Genomic DNA, 26,850 nt, shown 5'->3' with positions numbered 1-26,850 from the left:
ACATCACAAGCTTCACTTTGTCGACTAGTAGAGTATCTTTAGTAAGAACTGTGATGCTGTCATATATACACTGACTTCACAGTCTGTTCTTTGTTAATACTTTATCAACATTCCGGCTAACTTTTTGTTAGTGACCAACAACTCTGATAGAGGCAGATGCCAAGTTTTTAAGCTCACCAGTGGGAGGTGGTGCTTTAGCACTGCTGGCCCACAACCTCGAGGGAGTCTTGATCATAAGCGGGCCGAAACTCCTGAAGACAGGTGGCAGATCAACTGATGATCCCACTGGTGATAGCACAGGACAGTTAACATCCTAGTCCACGTGTATTTTAACTCACACACTTTGTAAGGCCACTGCATATGACACACCCAACTGTACTGTAACCTGTTGAACTGCAGTTGCCTTCTTAAGGATTTTACTTCCTCTATAAAAACATCTAAGCAGAGGTGGAATATAAGCTCGTAGATTATAATTAACATACTCTAAGATAACTTTGTCGGGAAACTTTGCCTCATGAAAATAAATCAAACTGAAACTATGCATCTTTTCTCTCCCATTTCCAACAAATTGCAATCTCTTTACCTCCTTAACCTTACCTCCTAGTGTGAGATTTAACCTTCTCTATTGAAATCCCCACTGAAATATCTATTATCACAAACCTAACACCTCTACCTTCATAAGGCACATCGATGCCTTCTCTTTGCCAAGCAAAGTCTTCAAACATAATGCCTTCTCACACTGTTTTGTATCCTTACAAACAATTAACACATTCCCTCCTCTCTCAAAGGAGAAGCACAGTCTATATCCCCATAGCAGATTTCAACCCTCTATAGTTAATTTAATCAGATTGATGAAAGAGTGTTGTTCCAGGTCAAATTTAGTCATAGTCATACTTTATTGATCCTGGGGGAAATTGGTTTTCGTTACAGTGGCACCATAAATAATAAATAGTAATAGAACCATGAATAGTTAAATAGTAATATGTAAATTATGCCAGTAAATTATGAAATAAATCCAGGACCAGCCTATCGGCTCAGGGTGTCTGACCCTCCAAGGGAGAAGTTGTAAAGTCTGATGGCCACAGACAGGAATGACTTCCTATGACGCTCTGTGCTGCACCTCGGAGGAATGAGTCTCTGGCTGAATGTACTCCTGTGCCCACCCAGTACATTATGTAGTGGATGGGAGACATTGACCAAGATGGCATGCAACTTAGACAGCATTCTCTTTTCAGACACCACCGTGAGAGAGTCCTGTTCCATCCCCACAACATCACTGGCCTTACAAATGAGTTTGTTGATTCTGTTGGTGTCTGCCACCCTCAGCCTGCTGCCCCAGCACACAACAGCAAACATGATAGCACTGGCCACCCCAGACTCGTAGAACATCCTCAGCATCGGCCGGCAGATGTTAAAGGACCTCAGTCTCCTCCGGAAATAGAGACGGCTCTGACCCTTCCTGTAGACAGCCTCAGTGTTCTTAGACCAGTCCAGTTTATTACTCAATTCGTATCCCCAGGTATTTGTAATCTTCCACCATGTCCACACTGACCCCCTGGATGGAAACAGGGGTCACCGGTACCTTAGCTCTCCTCAGGTCTACCACCAGCTCCTGAGTCTTTTTCACATTAAGCTGCAGATAATTCTGCTCACACCATGTGACAAAGTTTCCTACCGTGGCCCTGTACTCAACCTCATCTCCCTTGCTGATGCATCCAACTATGGCAGAGTCATCTGAAAACTTCTGAAGATGACAAGACTCTGTGCAGTAGTTGAAGTCTGAGGTGTAAATGGTGAAGAGAAAGGGAGACAAGACAGTCCCCTGTGGAGCCCCAGTGCTGCTGATCACTCTGTCGGACACACAATGTTGCAAGCACACGTACTGTGGTCTGCCAGTCAGGTAATCAAGAATCCATGACACCAGGGAAGCATCCACCTGCATCGCTGTCAGCTTCTCCCCCAACAGAGCAGGGCGGATGGTGTTGAACGCACTGGAGAAGTCAAAAAACATGACCCTCACAGTGCTCGCTGGCTTGTCCAGGTGGGCGTAGACACAGTTCAGCAGGTAGACGATGGCATCCTCAACTCCTAGTCGGGGCTGGTAGGCGAACTGGAGGGGATCTAAGTGTGGCCTGACCATAGGCCGGAGCAGCTCCAGAACAAGTCTCTCCAGGGTCTTCATGATGTGGGAGGTCAATGCCACCAGTCTGTAGCGATTGAGGCCGCTGGGGCGCGGCGTCTTCAGCACAAACAGAAACTATGCATCTTTTCTCTCCCATTTCTAACAAATTGCAATCTCTTTACCTCCTTAACCTTGCCTCCCAATAAGTGAGATTTACCCTTCTCTATTGAAATCCCCACTGAAATATCTATTATCACAAACCTAACAGCTCTACTTTCATAAGGCACATTAAACAATACCTTAAAGTCTTCCTTTTTTTTTTGCAAAGAATCTCACTCTTCCTCTCCATCACTTGAAATCACTCCAATATTATGTTTCTTTTTCCATTTTCCAGATATAGATTCAACTTCATTCCAACCTCTTCCCGCCAACCCACACTCTCCCCCAACCTCCATTTCCAGTTCCTTTTCTAGATGCTCCTCACTACCTAAGCCTACACTATATGGTCATAGTCACAGTCACTCACCATCCCCCACCCTCCATCTCCAACCGAGCCAGGCTACACACAACTGAACATCTTGATCTTGCCTGCATGCTTTTATGCATTGAGTTGCTACCACATGATTGGCTGATTAAATATTTACATTGACAAGCAGGTGTATAGATGCATCTCATAAAATAATCACTGAGTGCACATTGACACTTGCACAGTTTATTGGCACTGAAAAGACTATTTTAATTGCTCCAATCAGAACTTACCTCTTTTTTCTCTGGCTTTCAGTAGACAGCTGCAGCAAACCCAACTTTACAATTGAAAATGTAGATATGAGCGAAATAATGGAAACACAGTTTGAAGTTGGTCGGAAACTGCGATTGAAGTGCCAGAGGGGTTATAAGAGAATGGCAGGAACATCCAACCTCATCAAGTGTCAATACATCTCGGAATTTGCCAAGTGGACAGAGCCCATACTCCAGTGCATAAGTAAGTACCACAATCCTTTTTACTATATGGGCCCCATATGGGCCCCAGCTATGCCTGCCTTCTACCGTATGGTCCCCAGCTATGCCTGCCTTTTTGTTGGCTTTGTGGAACAGTCCATGTTCCAAGCCTGTACTGGTACCTGTCCCCCAATTTTCCTTTGCTACATCGACGACTGCATTGGTGCTGCTTCCTGCATGTATGCTGAGCTCGTTGACTTCTTTAACTTTGCCTCCAACTTTCACCCTGCTCTCAAGTTTACCTGGTCCATTTCCAACACTTCCCTCACCTTTCTTGATCTTTCTGCCTCTGTCTCTGGAGACAGTTTATCTACTGATGTCTACTATAAGCCTACGGACTCTCACAGCTACTTGGACTATTCCTCTTCCCACCCTGTCTCTTGCAAAAATCCCATCCCCTTCTCGCAATTCCTCCGTCTCCACCGCATCTGCTCTCAGGATGAGGCTTTTCATTCCAGGACGAAGGAGATGTCTTCCTTTTTTAAAGAAAAGGGCTTCCCTTCCTCCACTATCAACTCTGCTCTCAAACGCATCTCCCCCATTTCACGTACATCTGCTCTCACTCCATCCTCCCGCCACCCCACTAGGAATAGGGTTCCCCTGGTCCTCACCTACCACCCCACCAGCCTCCGGGTCCAACATATAATTCTCCGTAACTTCCGCCACCTCCAACGGGATCCCACCACTAAGCACATCTTTCCCTCCCCCCCGCCTGCTTTCCACAGGGATCGCTCCCTACGTGACTCCCTTGTCCATTCGATCCCCCCCCATCCCTCCCCAACGATCTCCCTCCTGGCACTTATCCGTGTAAGCGGAACAAGTGCTACACATGCCCTTACACTTCCACCCTCACTACCATTCAGGGCCCCAGACAGTCCTTCCACGTGAGGCAACACTTCAGCTGTGAGTCGGCTGGGGTGATATACTGTGTCTGGTGCTCCCGATGTGGCCTTCTATATATTAGTGAGACCCGACGCAGACTGGGAGACCGTTTCGCTGAACACCTACGCTCTGTCCGCCAGAGAAAGCAGGATCTCCCAGTGGCCACCCATCTTAATTCCACGTCCCATTCACATTCTGATATGTCAATCCACGGCCTCCTCTACTGTCAAGATGAAGTCACACTCAGGTTGGAGGAACAACACCTTATATTCCATCTGGATAGCCTCCAAACTGATGGTATGAACATTGATTTCTCTAACTTCCATTAATGCTCCTCCTCCCCTTCTTACCCCATCCCTTATTTATTTTTATTTCCCCTCTTTTTTTTTCTTCTCTCTCTGTCCCTCTCACAATCAGTCCTTGCCTGCTCTCCATCTTCGTCTGGGCTCCCCTCTCCCTTTCTTTCTCCCTAGGCCTCCTATCCCACGATCCTCCCCCTTCTCCAACTCTGTATCCCTTTTGCCAATCAACTTTCCAGCACTTAGCTTCTTCCCTCCCCCTCCTGTCTTCTCCTATCATTTCGGATCTCCCCCTCCCCCTCCCACTTTCAAATCTCTTACTAGCTCTTCTTTCAGTTAGTCCTGACGAAGGGTCTTGGCCCGAAACGTTGACTGCACTTCTTCCTATAGATGCTGCCTGGCCTGCTGCGTTTCACCAGCATTTTGTGTTTGTTGCTTGAATTTCCAGCATTTGCAGATTTTCTCGTGCTTGCCTTTCTACTATGCTGGTGTGAAGATTATATTACCTGAATCGAATGCAAGTCATTAGGCTAAGAAATCAGACTGGTTCCTCTTCTGGAACTAATATGCAAGATTTAAAAGCCCTGAAACAAAATCAGAATCTGGATTTTAATCACTGGCATATGACGTAAAATTCGTAGTTTTGCGGCAGTTGTACAGGGCAATATATAAAATATACCATGAATTTTAATAAGATATATATATATATAATTTAAATAAGTAGTGCAAAAATAGTGTGGTGGTGTTCATGGGTTCATTATCCTTTCAGAAATATGATGGCAGTGGGGAAGATGCTATTCCTAAAATTTTGAGTATGTGCCTCAGTCTCCTGTATCTCCTCCCTGATGATAGTAATGAGAAGAAGGAATGGGTGATCGGGGTCCTAAATGAAGGAACCTTATATTCATTCAGAAATTTCCACATCAACTTCCCAATTAACTGACCCCAAATGCCTTTATAGATAATTCAGCTTTGGAGTCGACAACCATTGCTGTGAGTTTTAGTAAGGATATTTTAAAGGCCCAACTTGCCAGAAATTCCCTTACATTATGGCATATGTACATAATGGATTTGATTTTCCAGAGTATAGTATATGAAGTTGCCACTAGAATGGATTAGACTACGTCCTTGGCAGTCAGCACATTTGTTTTGACAGCTGGAGCAGTTACCTGTATCCTGCAGGGACGCATTTTTAAGTGTATGTGTCTGGAACACTTGTGCCCTTTAATATGTGGACAAGCAATGCATCCGAGATAGTACAATGCATTTAAGATCAGACCTTTTTAGGCTGAAATTGACACCCATGCAACAAACTCAAGTCAAGATGTTTCTTGGGGGGTGGCAAGGCAGCACAGTGGTTAGCGTAATGCTGTTACATTCCCACTGACCTGGGTTCAGTTCTGCTGTTGTCTGTAAGGAGTTTGTACATTCTCTCCATGACTGTGTGGGTTTCCTCCTAACATCCAAAGACGTACAGGTTAGTAGGTTAATTGGTCCATGGGTTCCGGTTCCTTGGGCTAGAAGGCCATATCTCTGAATAAAATAAAATAAAATAGAGAGTCAATAAGCAATTGCTGCTTTTACATCTCCACAGTGGAGTGCTAAAGGCAGTCTTTGAATACTTAATGAAGGGTTAAATAGAAAACATTCAAACCACACTGGAGTCATGGTGGGTGACATTATACCTCCTGGCTCCAGCGAGATATTGTTGAAGTTTTGTACAAAGAAACCTGAACTGCTCAGGAAAGAGTTTGGCCCCTTATTTAGATGTTGCTTTCTTGATACCTAAAAATTGATCTGATCCAATATTCAGGGATCCTTGGGCAGTGACAGAGTGAGTGATCCTTGAAATTTCACCCTGGGGTGTCTCTTTTCAGCTCAGCTGACTGCTGCAATGTTTTAATAGCAAGATATATTTATGGCCCTCTCAGTCCTCCAAAGGAAAAAGGGAGTTGATGTTGTGGCGATCAGTTATCCTTTCTGATACAACATCTTCAAGAAAGAAGAAATACAAAAAGAAGAAATTCCACAGACTTTATATTCTAGACTAGAAAGGGTTATTTCACGGTTAATATGATGTAAAATACTTCTGTAAAATGCAGCAGTTTCACAGAAGCTATTTCAGAGTTAACCAAAAGCCAGGGGATCTGTCACTGATTAACACTACATACCCTGAAAGTGAAAGTCATGCAATCCAGGAAACCCCCGATGAAAAATGCGACTCTCTAACTGGGCAGCTGGCCAGGAAATACCTTATTCTGCTTTGGGTCATGTCTCAAATTCCTCTTACTAATCTGGAAAAAAAAGTAACAGCTGTAATTTGCAACAATTACCCATGATTCCTCACGACTTAATCTTCATTTATGCCTAAAGCCGCATATACATTTGGGGTTTTGCAAAATTAATGACAGGAGATTTTTTGGCAGATCTTCATTTCATTATTAACTTACCTGTACCCTGCATATTTTGATTTCAAGCCTTTGTGAGCAGGTAAGCCTATGGGCCCTGTACCATACAATGGCCTTATAGAAATCCACTCACCGTGTTACTGACACCCTGAAGGTCATTCCAGGTTGCAGCAGAGCAATCAGTCTTTTAAATATTCCTTATTCTTACTTTCATGCTGCCCATTCCCATCAACCCTAAACATATCTATGGGGTAATTAACTTTGGGAGGAGACCAGAGCCATCTGGCTAAAGCCCTCACAGTTTGAGAGAAAATAGAAACATAGAAAACCTACAGCACAATACAGGCCCTTTAGCCCACAAAGTTGTGCCAAACTTTTTTTTGTATGTGTAAACTCCAAACAGAACAAGGTTAGAATCTGGCTGAAGTGCAGCTCCACTGATGTCAGCAAATACACAAAACAGTGAGCTGGATGCTTGTTCTGCTAACTAAATAACAGCACAGTCAAGGGCTTGACTTCATCACCGTTTTCCCCATGTTTACCTTTAAGCAGGAGTGATTCCTGGATCAATGCATCCAGTTAATTTTCTTTAAAATTTTTTGAAATTACTTTGCTCTACAACTGTGCACACATTTTCAGAATTGTACAAAATGAAAATTAATAGTCTGAAGAAGATTTAATTCTCTTTTCAAATCTGAATTCTGATGATAAAGACAGCAATGGTCACTGAGTGATTTTGCAGTTTACCACTTACAGTTTGTCAATGCTTTATCTGACCACATACAAAAACCTGCTTCATTGAGACTGAATTGCGATTTCTAAAATCACAGCTACTTATATAATGTGTGGCCTTCATGTACGTCATGAAACAATGTGAAAATATTTTATGGCCTAGATCCTTCACCTTCCCATACCCAGTAATCACTTGATACAATGATAATTTGATTTTGATAAATAGTTATTGATCTCTGGCAATAAGTTTGCAACACGCCCAGACTTGATATGAGAAATTTATGAAATGTTGATGTAGATTTACCTGTTCCTCCAAAGTGTTTTATGAAATGTTGATGTAGATTTACCTGTTCCTCCAAAGTGTGTTACATTTACCTTCAATCGACTCAAATTACTCTTGTAACATGCAGTAAAGTGTCATCAAACAAGTGCTTATATCACTATCTCGATCATTTGTGTTGGGCACATGGCCAAGTGGTTAGTGATTTGAAGGTCGCTAGTTCGAGCCTCAGCTGTGACAGCGTGTTTGTGTCCTTGAGCAAGGCACTTAACCACACATTCCTCTAGTGTCTGTGCGAGGAGTGGCGCCCCACACAGACTTACAATCTGCGCCTTGTAAGGCATGAAAATGCCCAACGCAGGACTCTCATGGTCTGAGTCGACGTTCCCTCCCTCCCCTCCCTCCGCTCTCTTGATCGTTGGTGTTGACGAAGGGTCTCAGCCCAAAACATTGACTGTTTATTCATCTCCATAGATGCTGCCTGACCTGCTGAGTTCCTCCAGCATTTTGTGTGTGTGGCTCTGGATTCCCAGCACCTGTAGAATCCCTCATATCTATGCAATAACAGTTGTTATTTTGCCTATGGCCTTAATGCTGTATAATTATAGATCTTATATCTCTGGCTGAGACATTACCTGTGTAACACACACAGGATGCTGGGGGAGCTCAGCAGGTCAGGCAGCATCTATTGAGAGGAATAAATGGTCAATATCTTGGGCCAAGACTCCTCATCAGGACTCTTGTCTTCGTTGTGACAAACTAAAATTGAGCCACACGGTAGCCGTAACTGGGAAATATAAAAGTCTTCATTCACACAGCAAACCTCCAGGAGAGGGAGACTCCAGGAGACTCTCACTCTCCTGACATGATAATTTTATACTTCTTCAACACAAAGGTAACAATAACCAGTTTCCATTCTGCTCCTATGCATTATGGTCTTATAATTTCAGGGCCTATAAAAAAAGAAGGTTCTCTGTTCTATGTCCTTTCAGCTGAATTGTTCCAGCTTCCATTTTATCCTCTGTTCTGCTTGCCCTTCACAATTGTACAGGGTAATTGATGTTACATTCGCACTACTCTGCGGAGGTTGTTGTCCGGTCCACAGGCGGATTCCCTCTGGGAAGCTGGTGCAGCTCTTGGCCCTTCACTCTCACCCCTCCCCCCAAGAATGAATGGCCCCACAGTCTTGTTGTGTCGAGGCTGTCCATGAAGGCCAATCCAGGGTGGGCCAGGGTAAGTGATGCAGCTAGTCAGAGTTGAGATGTGGGGCTGAGGGCTGCTCTGTGGCTGGGACTGTGGGTGAAGTCCTCGCTGGTGGCGGGCTGCACTTGCTCCATGTGTTATTTGAATTTATTTATTTAAATCTTACATCAGTCCCACAATGTGAGTGAGTAAAAATCTTTGTGTTATGACTCCATTGCAATGTACAGACACATGAATTTATAAGTCTAATGGCTATTGAATTTATACTAGAAAGAAACTGTGCCATAGCCTGTTGGTCCAATAGGCTGCCTGGATGCTACAGTCTCGCAAAGTACAAAGTTCAAAATAAGTCCATTATCAAAGTACATATATGTTACTATATATGACCTTGAGTAGGTAAGATATACGGTTCTTCTTTTGCGGCACATAGGGGCGATTCGAGTAGCAGCAGTACTGTCAATGGGTATGATTAAATATTCTCGTTTCAGCCTGATACCGCTAAAAAGTACAACTGCTTCCAAGCTCAGTACAGTCAACAAAGATGTCTTAATGCATTTAAACAAACTATCGCTGCTTAAAACTGATGGAAACAACTCTGATTGTGGACGGAAGCGCACAAAGCGTGGCTGCAGATCGGGGTTACAAGTGTGTTTAAGGAAACAGGGTTTTAAACTCCCAATACCGACAATCTTGCTGGCAAACGTGCAGTCTCTGGTGAATAAAATCAATGATCTCAGAGTTCGGGTGCTGAATCAGAGGGACATAAGGACGACAAGTGTCCTTTGTTTCACGGAATCCTGGTTAACCCCTTCCATATCGGATGCAGCGATTCAGATTGACGGGTTTACTATACACTGTCAGGATAGATCTATAGAGTCTCTCAAAAGCAGAGGTGGAGGAGTATGCCTCATGATCATCTCTTCTTGGTGCACAAATATATCAATGCTGTCCCAATTCTGCTCACCAGACCTGGAATATCTAGCAGTTAATTGCCGTCCTTTTTACCAGCCACAGGAGTTCTCCAGGGTCATTTTGGTAGCAGTTTACATTCCATCTCAGACCAACGTCAATCAGGCTTTAGATGATCTGAGCGATGGGATCAATATGCACGAAACTGTGCATCCTAACGCCTTCACCATCGTTTTGGGAGATTTTAACAAAGTCAGTCTGAAAAAAATCACTAAGCAATTACCATCAACAAATCACTTGCAATACCAGAGGAAACAACACACTGGACCATTGTTACACCACCATCAAGAATGCGCACCGTGCTATTCCACCCCTTCACATCGGGAAGTCTGATCACCTGGCTGTACTTCTACTCCCTGAGTATAGGCAGAGACTGAAGACTGCAGCACCAGTAGTGAGGACCAAGAAGGTATGGACAAGGGAAGCACAGGAGCACCTACAGGGCTGCTTTGAATCGATGGACTGGACTGTATTCAGGGATTCATCTTCGAACCAAGATGAGTATGCTGCAGTTGTTACTAACTTCATTAAAACCTCTGTGGTTGAGTGTGTGCCTGCAAAAACTTACTGTACATTCCCAAACCAAAAGCCTGGATGAACCAGGAGGTACGTCGTCTGCCGAAGGCTAGATCTGTGGCATTCAAGTCTGGCAACCCAGGCTTGAACCAGATAACCAGATATGATTTGCGGAGGGCTATTTCAAGGGTGAAGAGACAATTTCGAACGAGGTTGGAGGCGACATCGGATGCACGACAACTCTGGCAGGGCTTGCAAGAGATTACTTCCTGCAAAGCGATCCCAATAGCATGAATGGCAGCAATGCTTCACTACCAGATGAACTCAATGCCCTCTATGCATGCTTTGAAGGGGAGAATGTAACTACCGCTGTGAAGATCCCTGCTGCACTTCATAACCTTGTGATCTCTGTCTCAGAGGCCGATGTTCGGCTGTCTTTAAAGAGAGTGAACCCTCGCAAGGCGGAAGTCCCGATGGAGTACCCGGTAAAGCTCTGAAAACCTGTGTCAACCAACTGGCAGTAGTATTCAAGGACATTTTCAGTTCCCACTTGCTTCAAAAAGGCAACAATTATACCAGTTTCTAAGAAGAATAATGTGAGCTGCCTTAATGACTATTGCCTGGTAGCACTCACATCTACAATGATGAAATGCTTTGAGAGGTTGGTCATGACTAGACTGAGCTCTTGCCTCAGCAAGGACTTGGACCCTCGCCTCAGCAAGGACTTGGACCCATTGTAATTTCCTATTGCCACAATAGGTCAATGGCAGACACAATCTTAAAAGATTTTCCACATGGCTTTAGACCACCTGGACAACACAAACACCTATGTCAGGATGCTGTTCATCGACTATAGCTCAGCATTTAATACCATCATTCCCACAATCCTGATTGAGAAGTTGCAGAACCTGGACCTCTGTACCTCCATCTGAAATTGGATCGTTGACTTCCGAACCGGAAGACCACAATCTGTGTGGATTGATGATAGCATCTCCTCCTCGCTGAATATCAACACTGGTGCACCTCAGGGGTGTGTGCTTAGCCCACAGCTCTACTCTCTATATACACATGACTGTGTGACTAGGCATAGCTCAAATACCATTCATAAATTTGCTGATGATACAACCGTTGTTGGTTGAATCTCAGGTGGTGGTAAAATGGCATACAGGAGCGAGATATGCCAACTAGTGGAGTGGTGCCACAGCAACAACCTGGCACTCAATGTCAGTAAGATGAAAGAGCTGATTGTGGACTTCTGGAGGAGTAAGATGAAGGAACACATACCAATCCTCATAGAGGGAACAGAAGTGGAAAGAGTGAGTAGTTTCAAGTTCCTGGGTGTCAAGATCTTTGAGGATCTAAGCTGGTCCCAACATATCGATGTAGTTATAAAGAAGGCAAGACAACAGCTAAACTTTATTAGGATTTTGAAGAGATTTGGTATGTCAACAAATACACGCAAAAACTTCTATAGATGTACCGTGGAGAGCATTCTGATTGGCTTCATCATTGTCTGGTATGGGGTGGGGGGGGCTACTGGACAGGACCAAAAGAAGCTGCAGAGGGTTGTAAATTTAGTCAGCTCCATCTTGGGCACTAGCCTACAAAGTACCCAGGACATCTTTAGGGAGCGGTGTCTCAGAAAGGCAGCGTCCATTATTAAGGACCTCTAGCACCCAGGGCATGCCCTTTTCTCACTGTTACCATCAGGTAGGAGGTACAGAAGCCTGAAGGCACACAGTCAGTGTTTCAGGAACAGCTTCTTCCCTTCTGCTATCCAATTCCTAAATGGGCATTGAACCCTTGGCACTACCTCACCTTTTTAAAATATATAATATTTCTGTTTTTTGCACAATTTTTAATCTTTTCAAAATACTTATACTGTACAAAGTATACTAAATAAGAATTACTTACTTATTATCTTTTTTCATCTATATTATGTATTGCATTGAACTGCTGCTGCTAAGTTAACAAATTTCATGTCACATGCTGGTGACTGTAAACCTGATTATGATTCTGATTGAGATTCATTATCTGACAGGTATTTAAAGGAATAAAGAAATACGATCGATTATCTCAAGAAAAACTACAGAAAGACAAAGACTGACAATACAAAATGTGCAAAAGAGTACATATGTTGTGAAGAGTCCTTAAAAGTGAGTCTTTAGGTCATTGAATGAGGTGCATGACGTTACCCACACCGGTTCAGGAACCTGATGGTTGAGGGGTAATAACTGTTCATGAACCTGAAGGTGTGTGACCGAAGGCTTTTGTACATCCTGCCCAATGGTAATAGCAAGAAGAGAGCATGGCCTGGATGGTGAGGGTCTTTGATGATGGATGCTGCTTTCTTGTGGCAGTGCTCCATATAAATGTACTCAGTGGTGAGGAGGACTTTGTCGGTGATTAACTAGGCTGAACAAAATGACACTGGTGAACCATGTCAATATGTTGTGGCTGCATACAAACTTTCTAAATATACCTCTTCTGAATTGCTTTCATTGCAATCTGCAGTCTGTCATCCTGTCATTTCCCTTTATGCAATATACTTTTGTACTGTCTTAATAAGCTAGAGATTTCACGATCTTCTGAAGGACTTGGTGGACTTAACTCTGAGGCATGCAGATATGGCAGCTTTAAGCAGCCGAAGGTACATTGCCATGGCCGGGTTGAAACACCAAGAAATGAAAGACCCTCTACCAAGCAGCTTCTTAGCACGTGCACAGTCACTGGAGGCAAGATTGAGGACCTAAAGGCAAAATTGCTGCATCGGAGGGGATTGAGGAATTGTTGTGTTTCATGGACACTCTGGACACGCCAGAAACATCGGTAAGATCCAAAAGCTTCTCAATGCACAGACAACAGGAATTCTGCAGATGCTGGAAATTCAAGCAACACACATCAAAGTTGCTGGTGAACGCAGCAGGCCAGGCAGCATCTCTAGGAAGAGGTACAGTCGACGTTTCGGGCCGAGACCCTTTGTCAGGACTAACAGAAGGAAGAGTTAGTAAGAGATTTGAAAGTGGGAGGGGGAGGGGGAGATCCAAAATGATAGGAGAAGACAGGAGGGGGAGGGATGGAGCCAAGAGCTGGACAGGTGATTGGCAAAGAGGATATGAGAGGATCATGGGACAGGAGGTCCGGGGAGAAAGGCAGGGGGGGTGGATCCCAGAGGATGGGCAAGGGGTATAGTTAGAGGGACAGAGGGAGAAAAAGGAGAGAGAGAGAAAGAATGTGTGTATATAGATAAATAACGGATGGGGTACGAGGGGAAGGTGGGGCATTAGCGGAAGTTAATGCTCCGGGTCCAACATATTACTCTCCGTAACTTCTGCCACCTCCAACGGGATCCCACCACTAAGCACATCTTTCCCTCCCCCCCACTGCTTTCCGCAGGGATCGCTCCCTACGCGGCTCCCTTGTCCATTTGTCCTCCCATCCCTCCCCACTGATCTCCCTCCTGGCACTTAAACGTGTAAGCGGAACAAGTGCTACACATGCCCTTACACTTCCTCCCTTACCACCATTCAGGCCCCCAGACAGTCCTTCCAGGTGAGGCAACACTTCACCTGTGAGTCGGCTGGGGTGATATACTGCGTCCAGTGCTCCCGATGTGGCCTTCTATATATTGGTGAGACCCAACGCAGACTGGGAGACTGCTTTGCTGAACATCTACGCTCTGTCCGCCAGAGAAAGCAGGATCTCCCAGTGGCCACACATTTTAATTCCACATCCCATTCCCATTCTGACATGTCTATCCACGGCCTCCTCTACTGTAAAGATGAAGCCACACTCAGGTTGGAGGAACAACACCTTATATTCCATCTGGGTAGCCTCCAACCTGATGGCATGAACATTGACTTCTCTAACTTCCGCTAATGCCCCACCTCCCCCTCATACCCCATCTGTTATTTATTTATATACACACATTCTTTCTCTCTCTCTCCTTTTTCTCCCTCTGTCTCTCTGACTATACCCCTTGCCCATCCTCTGGGTCCCCCCTCCCCTCCTTGTCTTTCTTCCCGGACCTCCTGTCCCATGATCCTCTCGTATCCCCTTTTGCCAATCACCTGTCCAGCTCTTGGCTCCATCCCTCCCCCTCCTGTCTTCTCCTATCATTTTGGATCTCCCCCTCCCCCTCCAACTTTCAAATCCCTTACTCACTCTTCCTTCAGTTAGTCCTGACGAAGGGTCTCGGCCCGAATGTACCTCTTCCTAGAGATGCTGCTTGGCCTGCCGCGTTCACCAGCAACTTTGATGTGTCAATGCACAGGCTTAATTGAACTGCTGATTTGCAGAAGGCAAAAGGTGGGGGCATCTGTGTTTTATAATAATCTGTCTGTGGTGTTCAGACACAGTGGTCTTGGTCTTGTTGCACTGCTGTTCTCCCAACCCAGAACATGTAACGATTAAGTGCCAACCGTTCTGCTTACCAAGAGGATTTTCCTTCATGATCCTGACCACAGTTTACATACTGCCAAAAGCCGAAGTTAATCAGGCACTTAAGGTGCTGCCATCACCAAACAAAAAGCAGCCCGCCTTGGCGTATTTCAAATCATACTCAGAGACCTTACTCAGACTTGTTTGAAGAAATCTCTGCCCAATTATTGTCAGCATGTAATATGCAGCACCAGGGGACCTAATAGTCTGCTGTCCTATGATTAGGAATGCCTGCTGTTCCATGCATAGACTGCATTTCAGGAAATCTGATCACGTGGCTGTTCTTCTCCTACCTGCATACAGGCAGAGGCAAAAGAGCAAGTCTCCAGGGATGAGGACAACAAAGATGTGTTTGTGAGAGGCAGAGGAGTGGCTATGTTCAATGACTCATCGGAGGATCTGAATGAATACAGCATGGTTGTCACATACGTAATAAAATAGCTTTGACCATCAAAACATGGAGGAACAACCCCGATGACTCTTTGATTTCAGCCTCTGAGGCCAACATGAGAGCACCCATAGAAAGCATCTGGTCCTGGATGAGTACTAAAAACCAATGCTGATCAACTGGCTGGAGTGTTCACTGATATCTTTAACTCCTCACTTTAGTAATCTGAGGTGCTCACCTGCTTAAGCAGGCTTCAATTATACTGGTCCCTAAGATGAACATGGTAACCTACTTCAATGATTATTGGCCAGTAGCACTTACATTCTTGGCCAAGAAGTGCTCTCAGAGGTTGGTGATTAAACATATGAACTGCTGCCTGAGAAGAGGCTTGGATCCATTCCAATTTGCCTACTGTCAGAACAGGCACAGCAGATGCCATTTCACTGGCCCTTCTCTCAGTCCTGGAACATCTGCGCAGCAAAGGTGCAAATATCAGGATGTCTTTTACTTACTACAGCTTGGCATTCAATACTAACATCCTCTCAAAACTAATGAATAAGCTTCAAGGCCTTGGCCTGAATACTTCCTTGTGCAATTGAATCCACTATTTCCTCACCTGAAGACCCCAGTCAGTTCGGATTGGCAACAACATCTCCTCCACAATTTTCATCAGTACAAGTGCACCACAAGGCTGTGTGCTTAGCCTCCTGTTCTACTCACTTTATACTTATGACTGTGAGCCTAAGCACAGCTGCAATGCCATCATTAAATTTGTGGACAATACCACTGTTGTTAGCTGGTGGTTATGAATCAACATATAGGAGGGAGATTGAAAATCTGCCTGAGTGGTGCCACAACAACTCCTTACTTAATGTCAACAAGACCAAGAAGCTGATTATTGACTTCAGGAGGAGGAAACTGGAGGTGCATGAGCCAGTTCTGATCGGGAGATCAGAGGTGGAGAGGGTCAGCAACGTTTAATTTCTCAGTGCTACTATTTCGGAGGATCTGTTCTGGGCCCAGCACATAAGTGCAATTATGAAGAAAGCACAGCAACGTCTCTACTTCTTTAGAAGTTTGTGAAGATTCGGCATGAATTCCAAACTTTGACAAACTTCTATAGATGTGTGGTGGAGAGTATATTGACTGGTTTCATCGTGGTTTGGTATGGAAACACCAATGCTCTTGAATGGAAAATCCTAGAAAAAGTAGTGGATATGGCCCAGTCCATCATGGGTAAAGCCCGACCCACCGTTGAGAACACCTACATGGAGCACGGCTGCAGGAAAGCAGCATCCATCATCAAGGACTCCCAACACCCAAGCCATGCCCCCTTTCCTGCTGTTGCCACAGGAAGAAGGGACAGGAGTCTCAGGACCCACCCCACCAGGTTTAGGTACAGGTATTACCTCTCAACCATCAGGCTTTTGAACTAGAGGGGATAACTTCACTTGTCCCATCATTGAACTGCTCCACGATCTGTGGAATGACTTTCAAGGATTCTTCAAGGATATTTTGATATTTAGTGTTTTTTTTTTCTTTATTTTTGTATTTGCACAGTTTGTTGTCATTTGCACATTGATTGCCACCCCGTTCGTGTGGTCTTTCATTGATTCTATTACGGTTATTGGATATATTGATAGAAAGACAGGAGTACTGCTGTTATTTGAGCAAGTTTGACTCAGGAGGATTTTATTTGAACCCAGAATGGAACTCAGATGAATTGTGTGTATGTATGAATTAACATCTACCTATCAGTACTTGCTCCTTAACTGATTTTTATTTCTTCTATACCTGCCATTGTCAGGGATAGGTGGTGCTCAGTCACCAGCACCAAGCACTTCATCAGCTGAGGTCCCTGAGGAATTGACTCCTACCATCCATGGCACTTCAGGTTTGTTACCTAAAGCCACTTCACTGACCTTGCAAGCTGTGGAGGCCAGTCTAATACCTGCTTTCTGAGTGTTCAGCACTTCTGCTTTCATAGTGTACTGCAGTCCCCCGAGTTCCTTTAACGTTTGTGTTTCATCCCATGATTTGACTTGTGACTTACTCTGAAGCAGAATGATCTTTGATGCTTTTATCCCATCCACTGAAACAGTTTGCATTCGTTTACTTGTTCTCTGACTTCAGAACCTCAAAGAGACCATCATATATTTGATGAGGTCGACTATATTCTTTACATCCTGCAAATTCACTAACTCTGCTGACTCACTCGTTGACTTGTTCATACTGTTAAAGTCTTGTCATCAGTGTCCAATGTGCTGTCTTTTTTCTAACATCAGTATTTAGATCATTTTTCTGTTTCCTTCAAGTGTCTGTGATTTATGGAAGCAGCAAAACAGGCAATAATAAATTTATATGCACTCCTGCTAATAGGAAATATGGTGGGGTTTATTAATAGACTTGGGAAGAGTTGTCTCATAAACTTGAGAGAAAAGTAGAAATATCTAAAAGATCAATAGCTTGGAATTCATTGCCACAGGTGGCTGTGGAGGCCGAGTCATTGAGTATATTTTAAGTGGAGGTTGATAGATTCTTAATTAATAAAGGTGAAGGCAGAAGAACGGGGTTGAGAGGGATAATAAATCAGCCATGATGGAATGGTGGACCAGACTGGATGGGCCAAATGACCTAATTCTGCTCCTACGTCTCATGAACTCTGCATCAATGATATTGAAACATTTAGTAAAATACTGTAGCAAGCTGGAAAATTAAGCCTGAAAAATGTTTATAAATTCAAAATGAACCTTGAATCCGCTTCCAATGTACGAATAAATAAAATATGATTGTGCCACAAAGTGAAGGAGAATTCTACCATAGCCTCTACTATGCTCTTTCCAATAGATTTTAGTCTAAAGATGGTGCTAATTTTAAAGGATTTGGTAGATGAAAAAAGATTAAGGTCCACCCATCCCAGGATGTACCAAACTAGAATCAAGTTTTCTTCAAAATGCAACACACACAAAATGTTGGAGGAACTCAACAGGTCAGGAAGCATCTATGGAGAGGAATAAAGAGCCAATATTTCAGGCTGAGAATCTTTATCAAGGCCTGATGAAGGGTCTCAGCCCAAAACTGGTTATTCCTCTCCATAAATGCTGTCTGGCCTGCTGAGTTCCTCCAGCATTTTGTGTATGTTGCTCTGGATTTCCAGCATCTGCAGAATCTCTTTCTTGTGTTTATAATTTCTTTGAAGTGACTTATAAAACACAGCAAATAGCTTATTCATACCACAAACCACAGAGTCAGAGTGATTGGATAATAGGCAAATGCTGCAGAGTGTGATGTGTTCTTGCAATGAATACCATGGAAATTTTAACATCCCAATGAGGGGACAGGCAGGGCCTTGGAGCATTGCCTCATCTGAAAGACAACCAGGCATTCACTCTGCCCAGGCATGTAACTCCAGCTCTGAATTTCACACCCTTTTACATTGCTTCATTGGTACTTCTTCTCTCTCTACACCGTTTCATATCTTTTGTTCATTTTCTCCCTTCGTTGGCTGCTCCCATTAACACATTAATAAAATGACACCCACAACCTATCCCCGTAGCAACCGGGGCCTCACCCCATTATAGATATTCCCTTTGTCCCTCTTATCTCTCCCCCACCTTAATGCAATTTAAAACTGACATATTTCTCTCCTTTTCGGTTCTAAGAAAGCATCTTCCATCAGAAACATTAAAGGTTTCTCTTTTCTTAAACTACCTGCCCTTCTGGCTGGTTACGCTATTTTCTGTCTTTAGGTTGTGTTACCCATCTACGGTGAATGTTTGCACTTTGGGGAGCACCACATACAAATACACCTTCCAGATGTGCATACAGAACTTGCAGTGACCAACAATGGGAGGTTCGTCTCTTGGTCAGTCGAGCTATTTCTCAACAAGCTATAAACAATCTGTATATTTCTCCAGGATCCAGCATCTGCAATCTCTTTTATCTCATATTTCTCTGCAATGCAGCAAATAGCATGTGCCAGCAGGAACAGCTTGAAAAGATCTGAGGCAAGGCTTCAGAGAGGCAGGGTTAGCCTGTCTTTGACTTTAAGATCAATGCATCAATATGTTTGTTGTCCAAGTAGCATTGTGGCATTTCTCTACAATGACCAGCAGGACTCACATGATTGTTCAATTGCCAAATACATCTATAAATATACCTTATGTAATGGTGTCACAAACAGGATCTTAGTCTGCATTTAGGATCTTCCAGATTGTTTGGAGGTATAAGGAGAGTTTGAAGAAACTTTTTCTGGTGCACTGGAGACTGAGGGGGACCTGATAGGTTTATAAAATTCTGAGAGGCATAGATAGGGTAGACAGTCAGAATCTTTTCCCCAGGGTTAGAATTTCAATTACTAGGGAAAATATCTTTAGGGTGAGAGGGGAGATGTTTAACAGAAATGTGCAGAGCAAGTCTTTTACGCAAAGTGGTAGGTGCCTGAAACTTGCTGCCACGGCAGTCTGGAAACAGATATTTTGGTGGTGTCTAGGTAAGCACAAGAATATGTAGGGAGTGGCAGGTAGAATGAAAAAGATAAGTATATAATTGTGTTGTCCTATGCAAATCAATTCCCATTACGTTAGTACAAAAAATACAAAACATTATTGAATGCAGAAACTGAAGCAAGAAGTCACGATGTCAAAAATAGTGTCGCGTTGGACGGAGGAAACGGATGAGGTCCTCGTGACTGCTTTGAATTGGTGGACTGGTTAGTATTCAAGGACTGGGCAGCTAACCTCAATGAGTATGCCTCAGCTGTCACAGACTTTATTTGGAACTGCACGGAGGACTGTGTGTCTCGCAAGATGATCCAGGTATTCCCTAAGCAGAAACCTTGCATGAATTATGAGGTCAAGTCCCTCTTAAAGGCTAGAGCTGCGGCTTTTAGGTCCGGGGATACCAGTCGCTACACGGAATCCAGGCGTGAACTCCAGAAAGCCATTAAGGGAGCCAAGAGGCAATATTGAGCCAAGTTGGAAGCCCAGGCTAACCAGAGGGATGCCAGTAGACTATGGCAGGGTCTAAATGAGATCACTGGGTGCAAAGAAAAGGCTAGGAATATCAATAACTGTGGAGCTTCTCTTCCTGACGAACTTAACGTATTCTACGCAAGATTCGAACAGAAGAGGAGCGTCCCGCTCCCTCCGGATGAACCGGACCTGGTGGCATCGAGATTCATCGTCACCGAGGAGGACGTTAGAAGGGCCTTCCTGAAGATAAATCCAAGGAAGGCAATGGGCCCAGATGGCGTCCCAGGACGGGTTCTCCGGGCCCCTGCAAGCAAGCTAGATGGAGTGTTTGCTGACATCTTCAACTGCTCCTTGCTTCAGTCTAAGATCCCCTCATGTTTTAAGAAGGCAACGATAATCCCAGTGCCAAAGAAGGGCAAGGTGGCATGCCTGAATGACTATCGACCTGTGGCTCTGACATCAATTGCTATGAAGTGCTGCGAGAGATTGGTTATGGCACACATCAACCACAGCCTACTGGTCAACCTCAATGCTCTGCAATTTGCCTACCGGAGCAACAGGTCAACGGCAAATGCCATCTCTCTGGCCCTACATTCCTCCTTAGAACACCTGGAGAATAAAGACGTGTACGTAAGGCTCCTTTTCATTGACTACTGCTCTGCCTTCAATACCATCATTCCAAATAAACTGATTCCTAAGTTCCGGAACCTGGGCCTTAGCACTCAGATCTGCAGCTGAATCTTCAACTTCCTCACAGACAGGACCCAGGCTGTAAAAATAAGGGACAAGCACTCCTCTACAATCACTCTGAGCACTGGTGCCCCACAAGGCTGTGTACTCAGCCCCCTGCTGTACTCACTGTACACCCATGATTGTGTAGCCAAGTTTCCATCGAACTCAATATATAAGTTTGCTGATGACACAACAATTGTAGGCCGTATCTCGGGTAATGATGAGTTTGAGTACAGAGAGGAAATTAAGAACCTGATGGCTTGGTGCGAAAACAATAACTTATCCCTCAACGTCAGCAAGGTGAAGGAATTGGTTGTTGACTTCAGAAGGAGTAGCGGACTGCATGACCCAATTTACATTGGTGGTGCGCAAGTGGAACAGGTCAAAAGCTTTAAGTTCCTTGGGGTCAATATCACAAATGACCTGACTTGGTCCAACCAAGCAGAGTTCACTGCCAAGAAGGCCCACCAGCGCCTTTACTTCCTGAGAAAAGTAAAGAAATTTGGCCTGTCCCCTAAAACCCTCACTAATTGTTATAGATGCACTGTAGAAAGCATTCTTCTAGGGTGCATCACAACCTGGTATGGAAGCTGTGCTGTCCAAGACCAAAAGAAGCTGCAGATGATCGTGAACACGACGCAGCACATCACACAAACCGATCTTCCGTCCGTGGACTCACTTTACACCGCACGCTGTCGGAGCAGTGCTGCCAGGATAATCAAGGACATGACCCACCCAGCCAACACACCTTTTGTCCCTCTTCCCTCTGGGAGATGGCTCAGGAGCTTGAAGACTCGCACGGCCAGACTTGGGAACAGCTTCTTTCCAACTGTGATAAGACTGCTGAACGGATCCTGACCCGGATCTGGGCCGTACCCTCCAAATATCCGGACCTGCCTCTCGGTTTTTGTGCACTACCTTACTTTCCATTTTCTATTTTCTATTTATGATCTGTAATTTAAATTTTTAATATTTACTAATTTTTACTATTTTTAATATTTAATATTTATAATCCAAGGAGCGGAAAGCGCAGAATCAAATATCGCTGTGATGATTGTGCGTTCTAGTATCAATTGTTCGGCGGCAATAAAGTATGAAGTATAAAGTATTAATAAGTTTTGAGTAGGCCACACAGTAACAAGCAATCTAATACATAATTTTATTTGTAATGGTTATGTACGAAATTCTGTGCCAACTTTAGCTTGAAGTTCAGGGGAGAAAAGTATCGAATGCATCAGAGATGCATGGGAGATTCTACCACCAGTTTATTGAAACTAAATGTGTAGGAGTGAATGTAACTGGCAGGCCAAAAGTTTTTCATGAGTTTACTGTTAAAGGTACATATCTATCCCCCAAGAATTAAGGTATAGCCATTTCTAAAAAGACAACAATGTGATCTACCTAATTACACTGTGGGAGAAGAGCTTTAGTATAAATGAATGATACAACAAAGTTTGTAAAATATTATTGTATGTAAACTCATGCCTGGTTGGTGTCACTGATGGCACTCTGTTGCAGTGTCAGTGCATTCTGTTTGCCTCTGATGGTACAAGTGTAACACGTTGTTCTATCTACTATAGTAGTCACCAACCGGTCGACCTTTGAGACTTTCCTAGTAGATCCTGAAAAAAAAAGAAAAATAAATACACAAATATATTATGCCTGATAAACCTTTTGATGCAAAAGCAAATTTTACCCCTACAGCGCATATGTGAGTCATATGTAGTAAATTCTACTTTGAAAAAGGACCACTCGACAACTTCATGTCCAAAGGAACAACTTTATCTGGGACAGCAAAACCAATGCGGCGGAGGGGCTTATACACACATGCGCAGAAAAGACCGGAAGTAAAATCCCGCATCCTGGAAACAACCTCTGTTTACAAACAGCTTTCTGTAGTGGGAGTATTGCTATATTACCATTATCCTAATTGGTATTAACTTATCTTTATAATGCTCACATTACAACATCTTTAATTCTAAGTTTCATTATTTAATTTTATTTCAACACAAAAAATAAATGAATAAAAATTGACTGTTGTACTCAGTGGGATGACTGGGGCTGAATACTTTCTGCTAGTTCCCTGAAATTTGGCTCATAACTACAGACTGCCAGTCTGAGATAGTCTGTGAGGTGTCTGTCAGTAAGAGAGCTCCTGTACTTAGATTTTCACACAGATAAGTTGACCCGAAGTAGGCACTGACTTTTAGTGCACATGTGGTGAAATGAGGAAGCTTCTTCCTGCAGACAAGCCCCCAAAGGTCACCGTCCCTTGATCTTGCTTTAAGCTCGATGTCATTTTGCAAATCAATTATTTCCATTTCAATATCACTTGGCACACCAAACACTTGCTGGAATTTGGCTGCTATCTGTTCAATATCGAACGGTAGAAATGGGTTTGAAATAAATGCAGCAATATCTTTCATGACGTTTAACTACCCAAAACACCGATCAAACTCTATTGCCAGTTTGTCTAGGTAAGCACAGTACTGCTCAGGGCAAAAAGCATTTTTTTTCCTTGATGGCCAGTCTCTCCAAGTTGGGAAAGTGTGTCAGCCTCCCGTTCTTTAAATTTGAAATCCAAACACCGAGCTTGGCCTTAAACGTATTTACTGCGCTTATCATATGGGGCAGGTGTCGGTCTTTTCCCATGAGCACGTTGTTAAGGGCATTTAATTTAGCCATTAGGTCTATCAGAAATCCTAAATTCAGTAGCCACACATCATCTGACAGTTCCTCGTGCTCTTCGTTTCTTTATCTCAGGTAGCAAGTCAACAAGCCATTGCAGCACAGTGCCCTCGCAAACCTCCTGACAGACTGAATATTCGAGTGGACAGTTTCCTTCATTAGACTGAATGTTGAATCTGCCACGTTTTTCAGGTGTTTTGTATTGGTAAACTGTTACTGAGACACTAGTATAAGTTTCAGGGGTATGCAAGCTAATGACACCACTGTTTTTTGTTTCCCAGTTCTTTTACATTTCGGGAATGTTGGAATTTAAAGGGGGAGAAGTGTTGTAATGTGAACATTATAAAGATAAGTTAATACCAATTAGGATAATGGTAATATAGCAATACTCCCACTATGGAAAGCTGTTTGTAAACAGAAGTTGTTTCCGGGGTTGCAGGGTTTTACGTCCGGTCCTTTCTGCGCATGTGTGTATAAGCCCCTCCGCCGCATTGGTTTCGCCATCCCAGATAAAGTTGTTCCTTTGGACATGAAGTTGTCGAGTCATCCTTTTTCAAAGTAGAAGTTACTACAAAAGGTATGAAGTATTGTAATATTCTTAAAGAAAGACAGCTATGGTCTGTTTGGTACAATGTTTTCTTAGTTACAGTGTTTTTTTGGTTGAATTAATTTGCAAGTTTGACAAAAGCATTTTGTGTAATTCAAATACAATTAGCCTAAATAAAAGACCTCAAGTTGGAAGTACAATCTGAGCTGTTTTTTCTCTAAACTATTTAGTAGGTAGATCTTGCCTTTCACTAAGGTCGAGGTAGGGGATCTTGGGCTTAAAAAAGTTGGAGACCACTAATCTACTAGTTATGAAGTCCTAGTTAGTTCCTGTAGCTGTGGACCAGCTGGAGCCTGATTCTGAATATGTTTCCCACACAGTACACATGAGGTAGCATAGTCCCTGCACCTGTTCTCCAAGTGCCCCTGCCAGCACTCACACTGCATGGGCTATAGAGAAGCTAGTACATTCTGTGAAAGTCCACTGAGGACAGAAAGTTCCTTAGAGATTACAACAACAGTCAAAAATAAATAAAGAAAACACTTCTCAGCCCCTTTCTTTTCCGATCATATCTTCCATTTTAGCATTGACTCGTAGATTACGTATTTCAAACACTTCTCACCTTTTTTGCTGACGTATCTGCTTTTAAATGTACTGTTGACCAAGTGTTGTTCCTTGGTTATACCTAACTAACTTATTCTGAACTGAGATTCTGGGTTTACCTTGTATAGTCTCCTGCCCAGGCTTGTTCTGCTCGCATTGGGAGCTCCCTTGGGTGTTTGGGATTTATCTTCTTCAAGTACCAAGTGCTGCTTTGCAAGAGCAAAGGTTGCACAAATGGTACGTTAATCTACACAGAATAAAACAATGAATATTCTACCTTGATCACAAGTAGTGATCTGAAAAATGACCAATCTCATTTAACAGACCCAGTTATGGATGGTTGCTGAGGTGACTTCGTTGCCTGTAAAAAATAAAATCACAACATGCCCTCCCATTTCAAAAAAATTAAAGCAAAGTACTTTAAATATTTTCCATTTCTTTTGCAATGGCCTAAATTTAGCAGTCACTCAAATGAGCAAAGCTGCCTTGAATCCCAGCTTTAATTTTTTCGAAGTCCAGGCACTGTAATATCAGGCTCAGATTACTGACAGTGATCTATTGACATCCAGTGTATTAGTGCAGGATGCATAATCCTACAATTGTGGGTGAAATGTTTGAGGGAGAGTTATTGTTTTATAATTAGTTATTTAATTTGATAGAAAACTTAAAGGGTGTGTTCTGAAGGAAAGTTACATTGTTGATAATGGCAGATTAATTTGGTTTTAAACACATTTAAGTTTTACATGAATGAAAATCTAGGAAGTCATTTATTTACAGCAATGACATCATTAGCAACATCTGTAAAGCCGACAGCATTAACAACATCTGTAGAACCTACATCGGTAGAGCCAGCAAAATCGGGAACCACTGCAGATCATTATACATCAACTATGGATATCACAGTCACCTCAGGTGTGTTGCTATTTAATGCAGTTACCCTTCAGGGATTTCATGGCAAAATGTCAATAGTATTTGGGTAATATAAAATGATATTTGAAAGAGATATTTCTGTAACATATTTAATATCGATTCATTTAAATACTATTTCTGTAGTAATGTAGAGACAATTTAGTTACAGTCGTCTTTGGTTGAGAGGCTATAAAATGTGAACTCTGCCTTGAAGTTGGTTTCTAGGGGTTTGTTCCTGTAGAAGATACTGGGTTGTCCCATATCAAGGGAAACTCCCAGAGGAAGACCGAGAGAAAGTGAGACCTTGACAGACAACTTGGGCAAGCATGTGAGGACACAGAGACGATTATGATACAGATTCTTTAATCAGAAATGCAGTGCGTCGAAACTGACAGTGAAATGTAACAACCAACACAACCTGACAATGTGCTGGGGAAAGTCCGCATAGCCGTAACCATAATTAACCATAAATGGTTCTAGTTACCATGCCATAAAATTACCAGAAATGTTGAAGATTGATATGTTTTATTTCTAAATGATATTTTAAGGTGACCGAATTTAAAATTGCAGGATTGAGGTGGGAAATTTCCTCTGAGTGTCACCAGCCATGCAAAGTCTGTAACATACATAAGGATCCTGTTGCATTAACAGCTTTGTTCTAATGGCAAGACAGAAGCAAGTTGAAAGATTTCCTGGTTAATGAGAGGATGAGTGATGTTGTTCCAAGTGGATGCCAGCTTAGAAACGAGAAGGTTATAAGAGAGGAGAGAACAGTTTTGCCTATGTCGGTGAAACCCAACATTGATTGGGTACCGCTTTGTTGAGCACCTTCACTCTTTTTGCTACAAAAGACAGAATTTCCCAGTGGCCACCCATTTCATTCCCATTCCCTTTCCAATTCCAACATGTCAATCCATGGCCTCCTCTACTGCCACAATGAGGCCACACTCAGGCTGGGGAAGCAACACCTCATATTTTATCTGAGTATCCTCCAACCTGACAGCATAAGCATGGATTTCTCCAACTTCCAGAATTTCTTCCCCGCTCCCCTCTCTTTTTTTCCATTCCACGTTCTGGTCCACCTCACAGCCCTTCTCTTCTCACCTACATTTCACCTCCCCCTGGTGCCCTTCCTCCTTCCCTTTCTTCTGTTGTCCACT

General features: G+C 43.3%; 2 protein-coding genes across 6 annotated transcripts in view; one reads left to right on the top strand and one right to left on the bottom strand.

Moving 5' to 3' along the window:
- LOC140186952 (uncharacterized) overlaps positions 1–26,850 on the top strand; it is a 143,984-nt gene that overhangs the window by 80,924 nt on the left and 36,210 nt on the right. For 2 of the 4 annotated variants that reach the window (XM_072241798.1, XM_072241794.1), the window contains exons 2-4: positions 2,904–3,104; positions 17,046–17,132; positions 25,559–25,693. In XM_072241798.1, the coding sequence (XP_072097899.1) occupies positions 2,904–3,104; positions 17,046–17,132; positions 25,559–25,693 (423 nt within the window). The remainder of the gene's footprint in view (positions 1–2,903; positions 3,105–17,045; positions 17,133–25,558; positions 25,694–26,850) is intronic. The other 2 variants (XM_072241795.1, XM_072241797.1) reach the window with 2 other exon arrangements.
- fbxo18 (F-box DNA helicase 1) overlaps positions 22,122–26,850 on the bottom strand; it is a 148,673-nt gene continuing 143,944 nt past the window's right edge. For both annotated transcript variants that reach the window (XR_011882983.1, XR_011882984.1), the window contains one exon: positions 22,122–22,565. The gene's annotated coding sequence lies outside the window, so the exon portion shown is untranslated. The remainder of the gene's footprint in view (positions 22,566–26,850) is intronic.

Source organism: Mobula birostris, chromosome 23 (assembly GCF_030028105.1).
Source record: "Mobula birostris isolate sMobBir1 chromosome 23, sMobBir1.hap1, whole genome shotgun sequence".
In the NCBI taxonomy this organism is placed as follows: Eukaryota; Metazoa; Chordata; class Chondrichthyes; order Myliobatiformes; family Myliobatidae; genus Mobula; species Mobula birostris.
The sequence above is the reverse complement of the archived record's forward strand: the minus strand, read 5'-3'. Positions and strand labels throughout refer to the sequence as shown.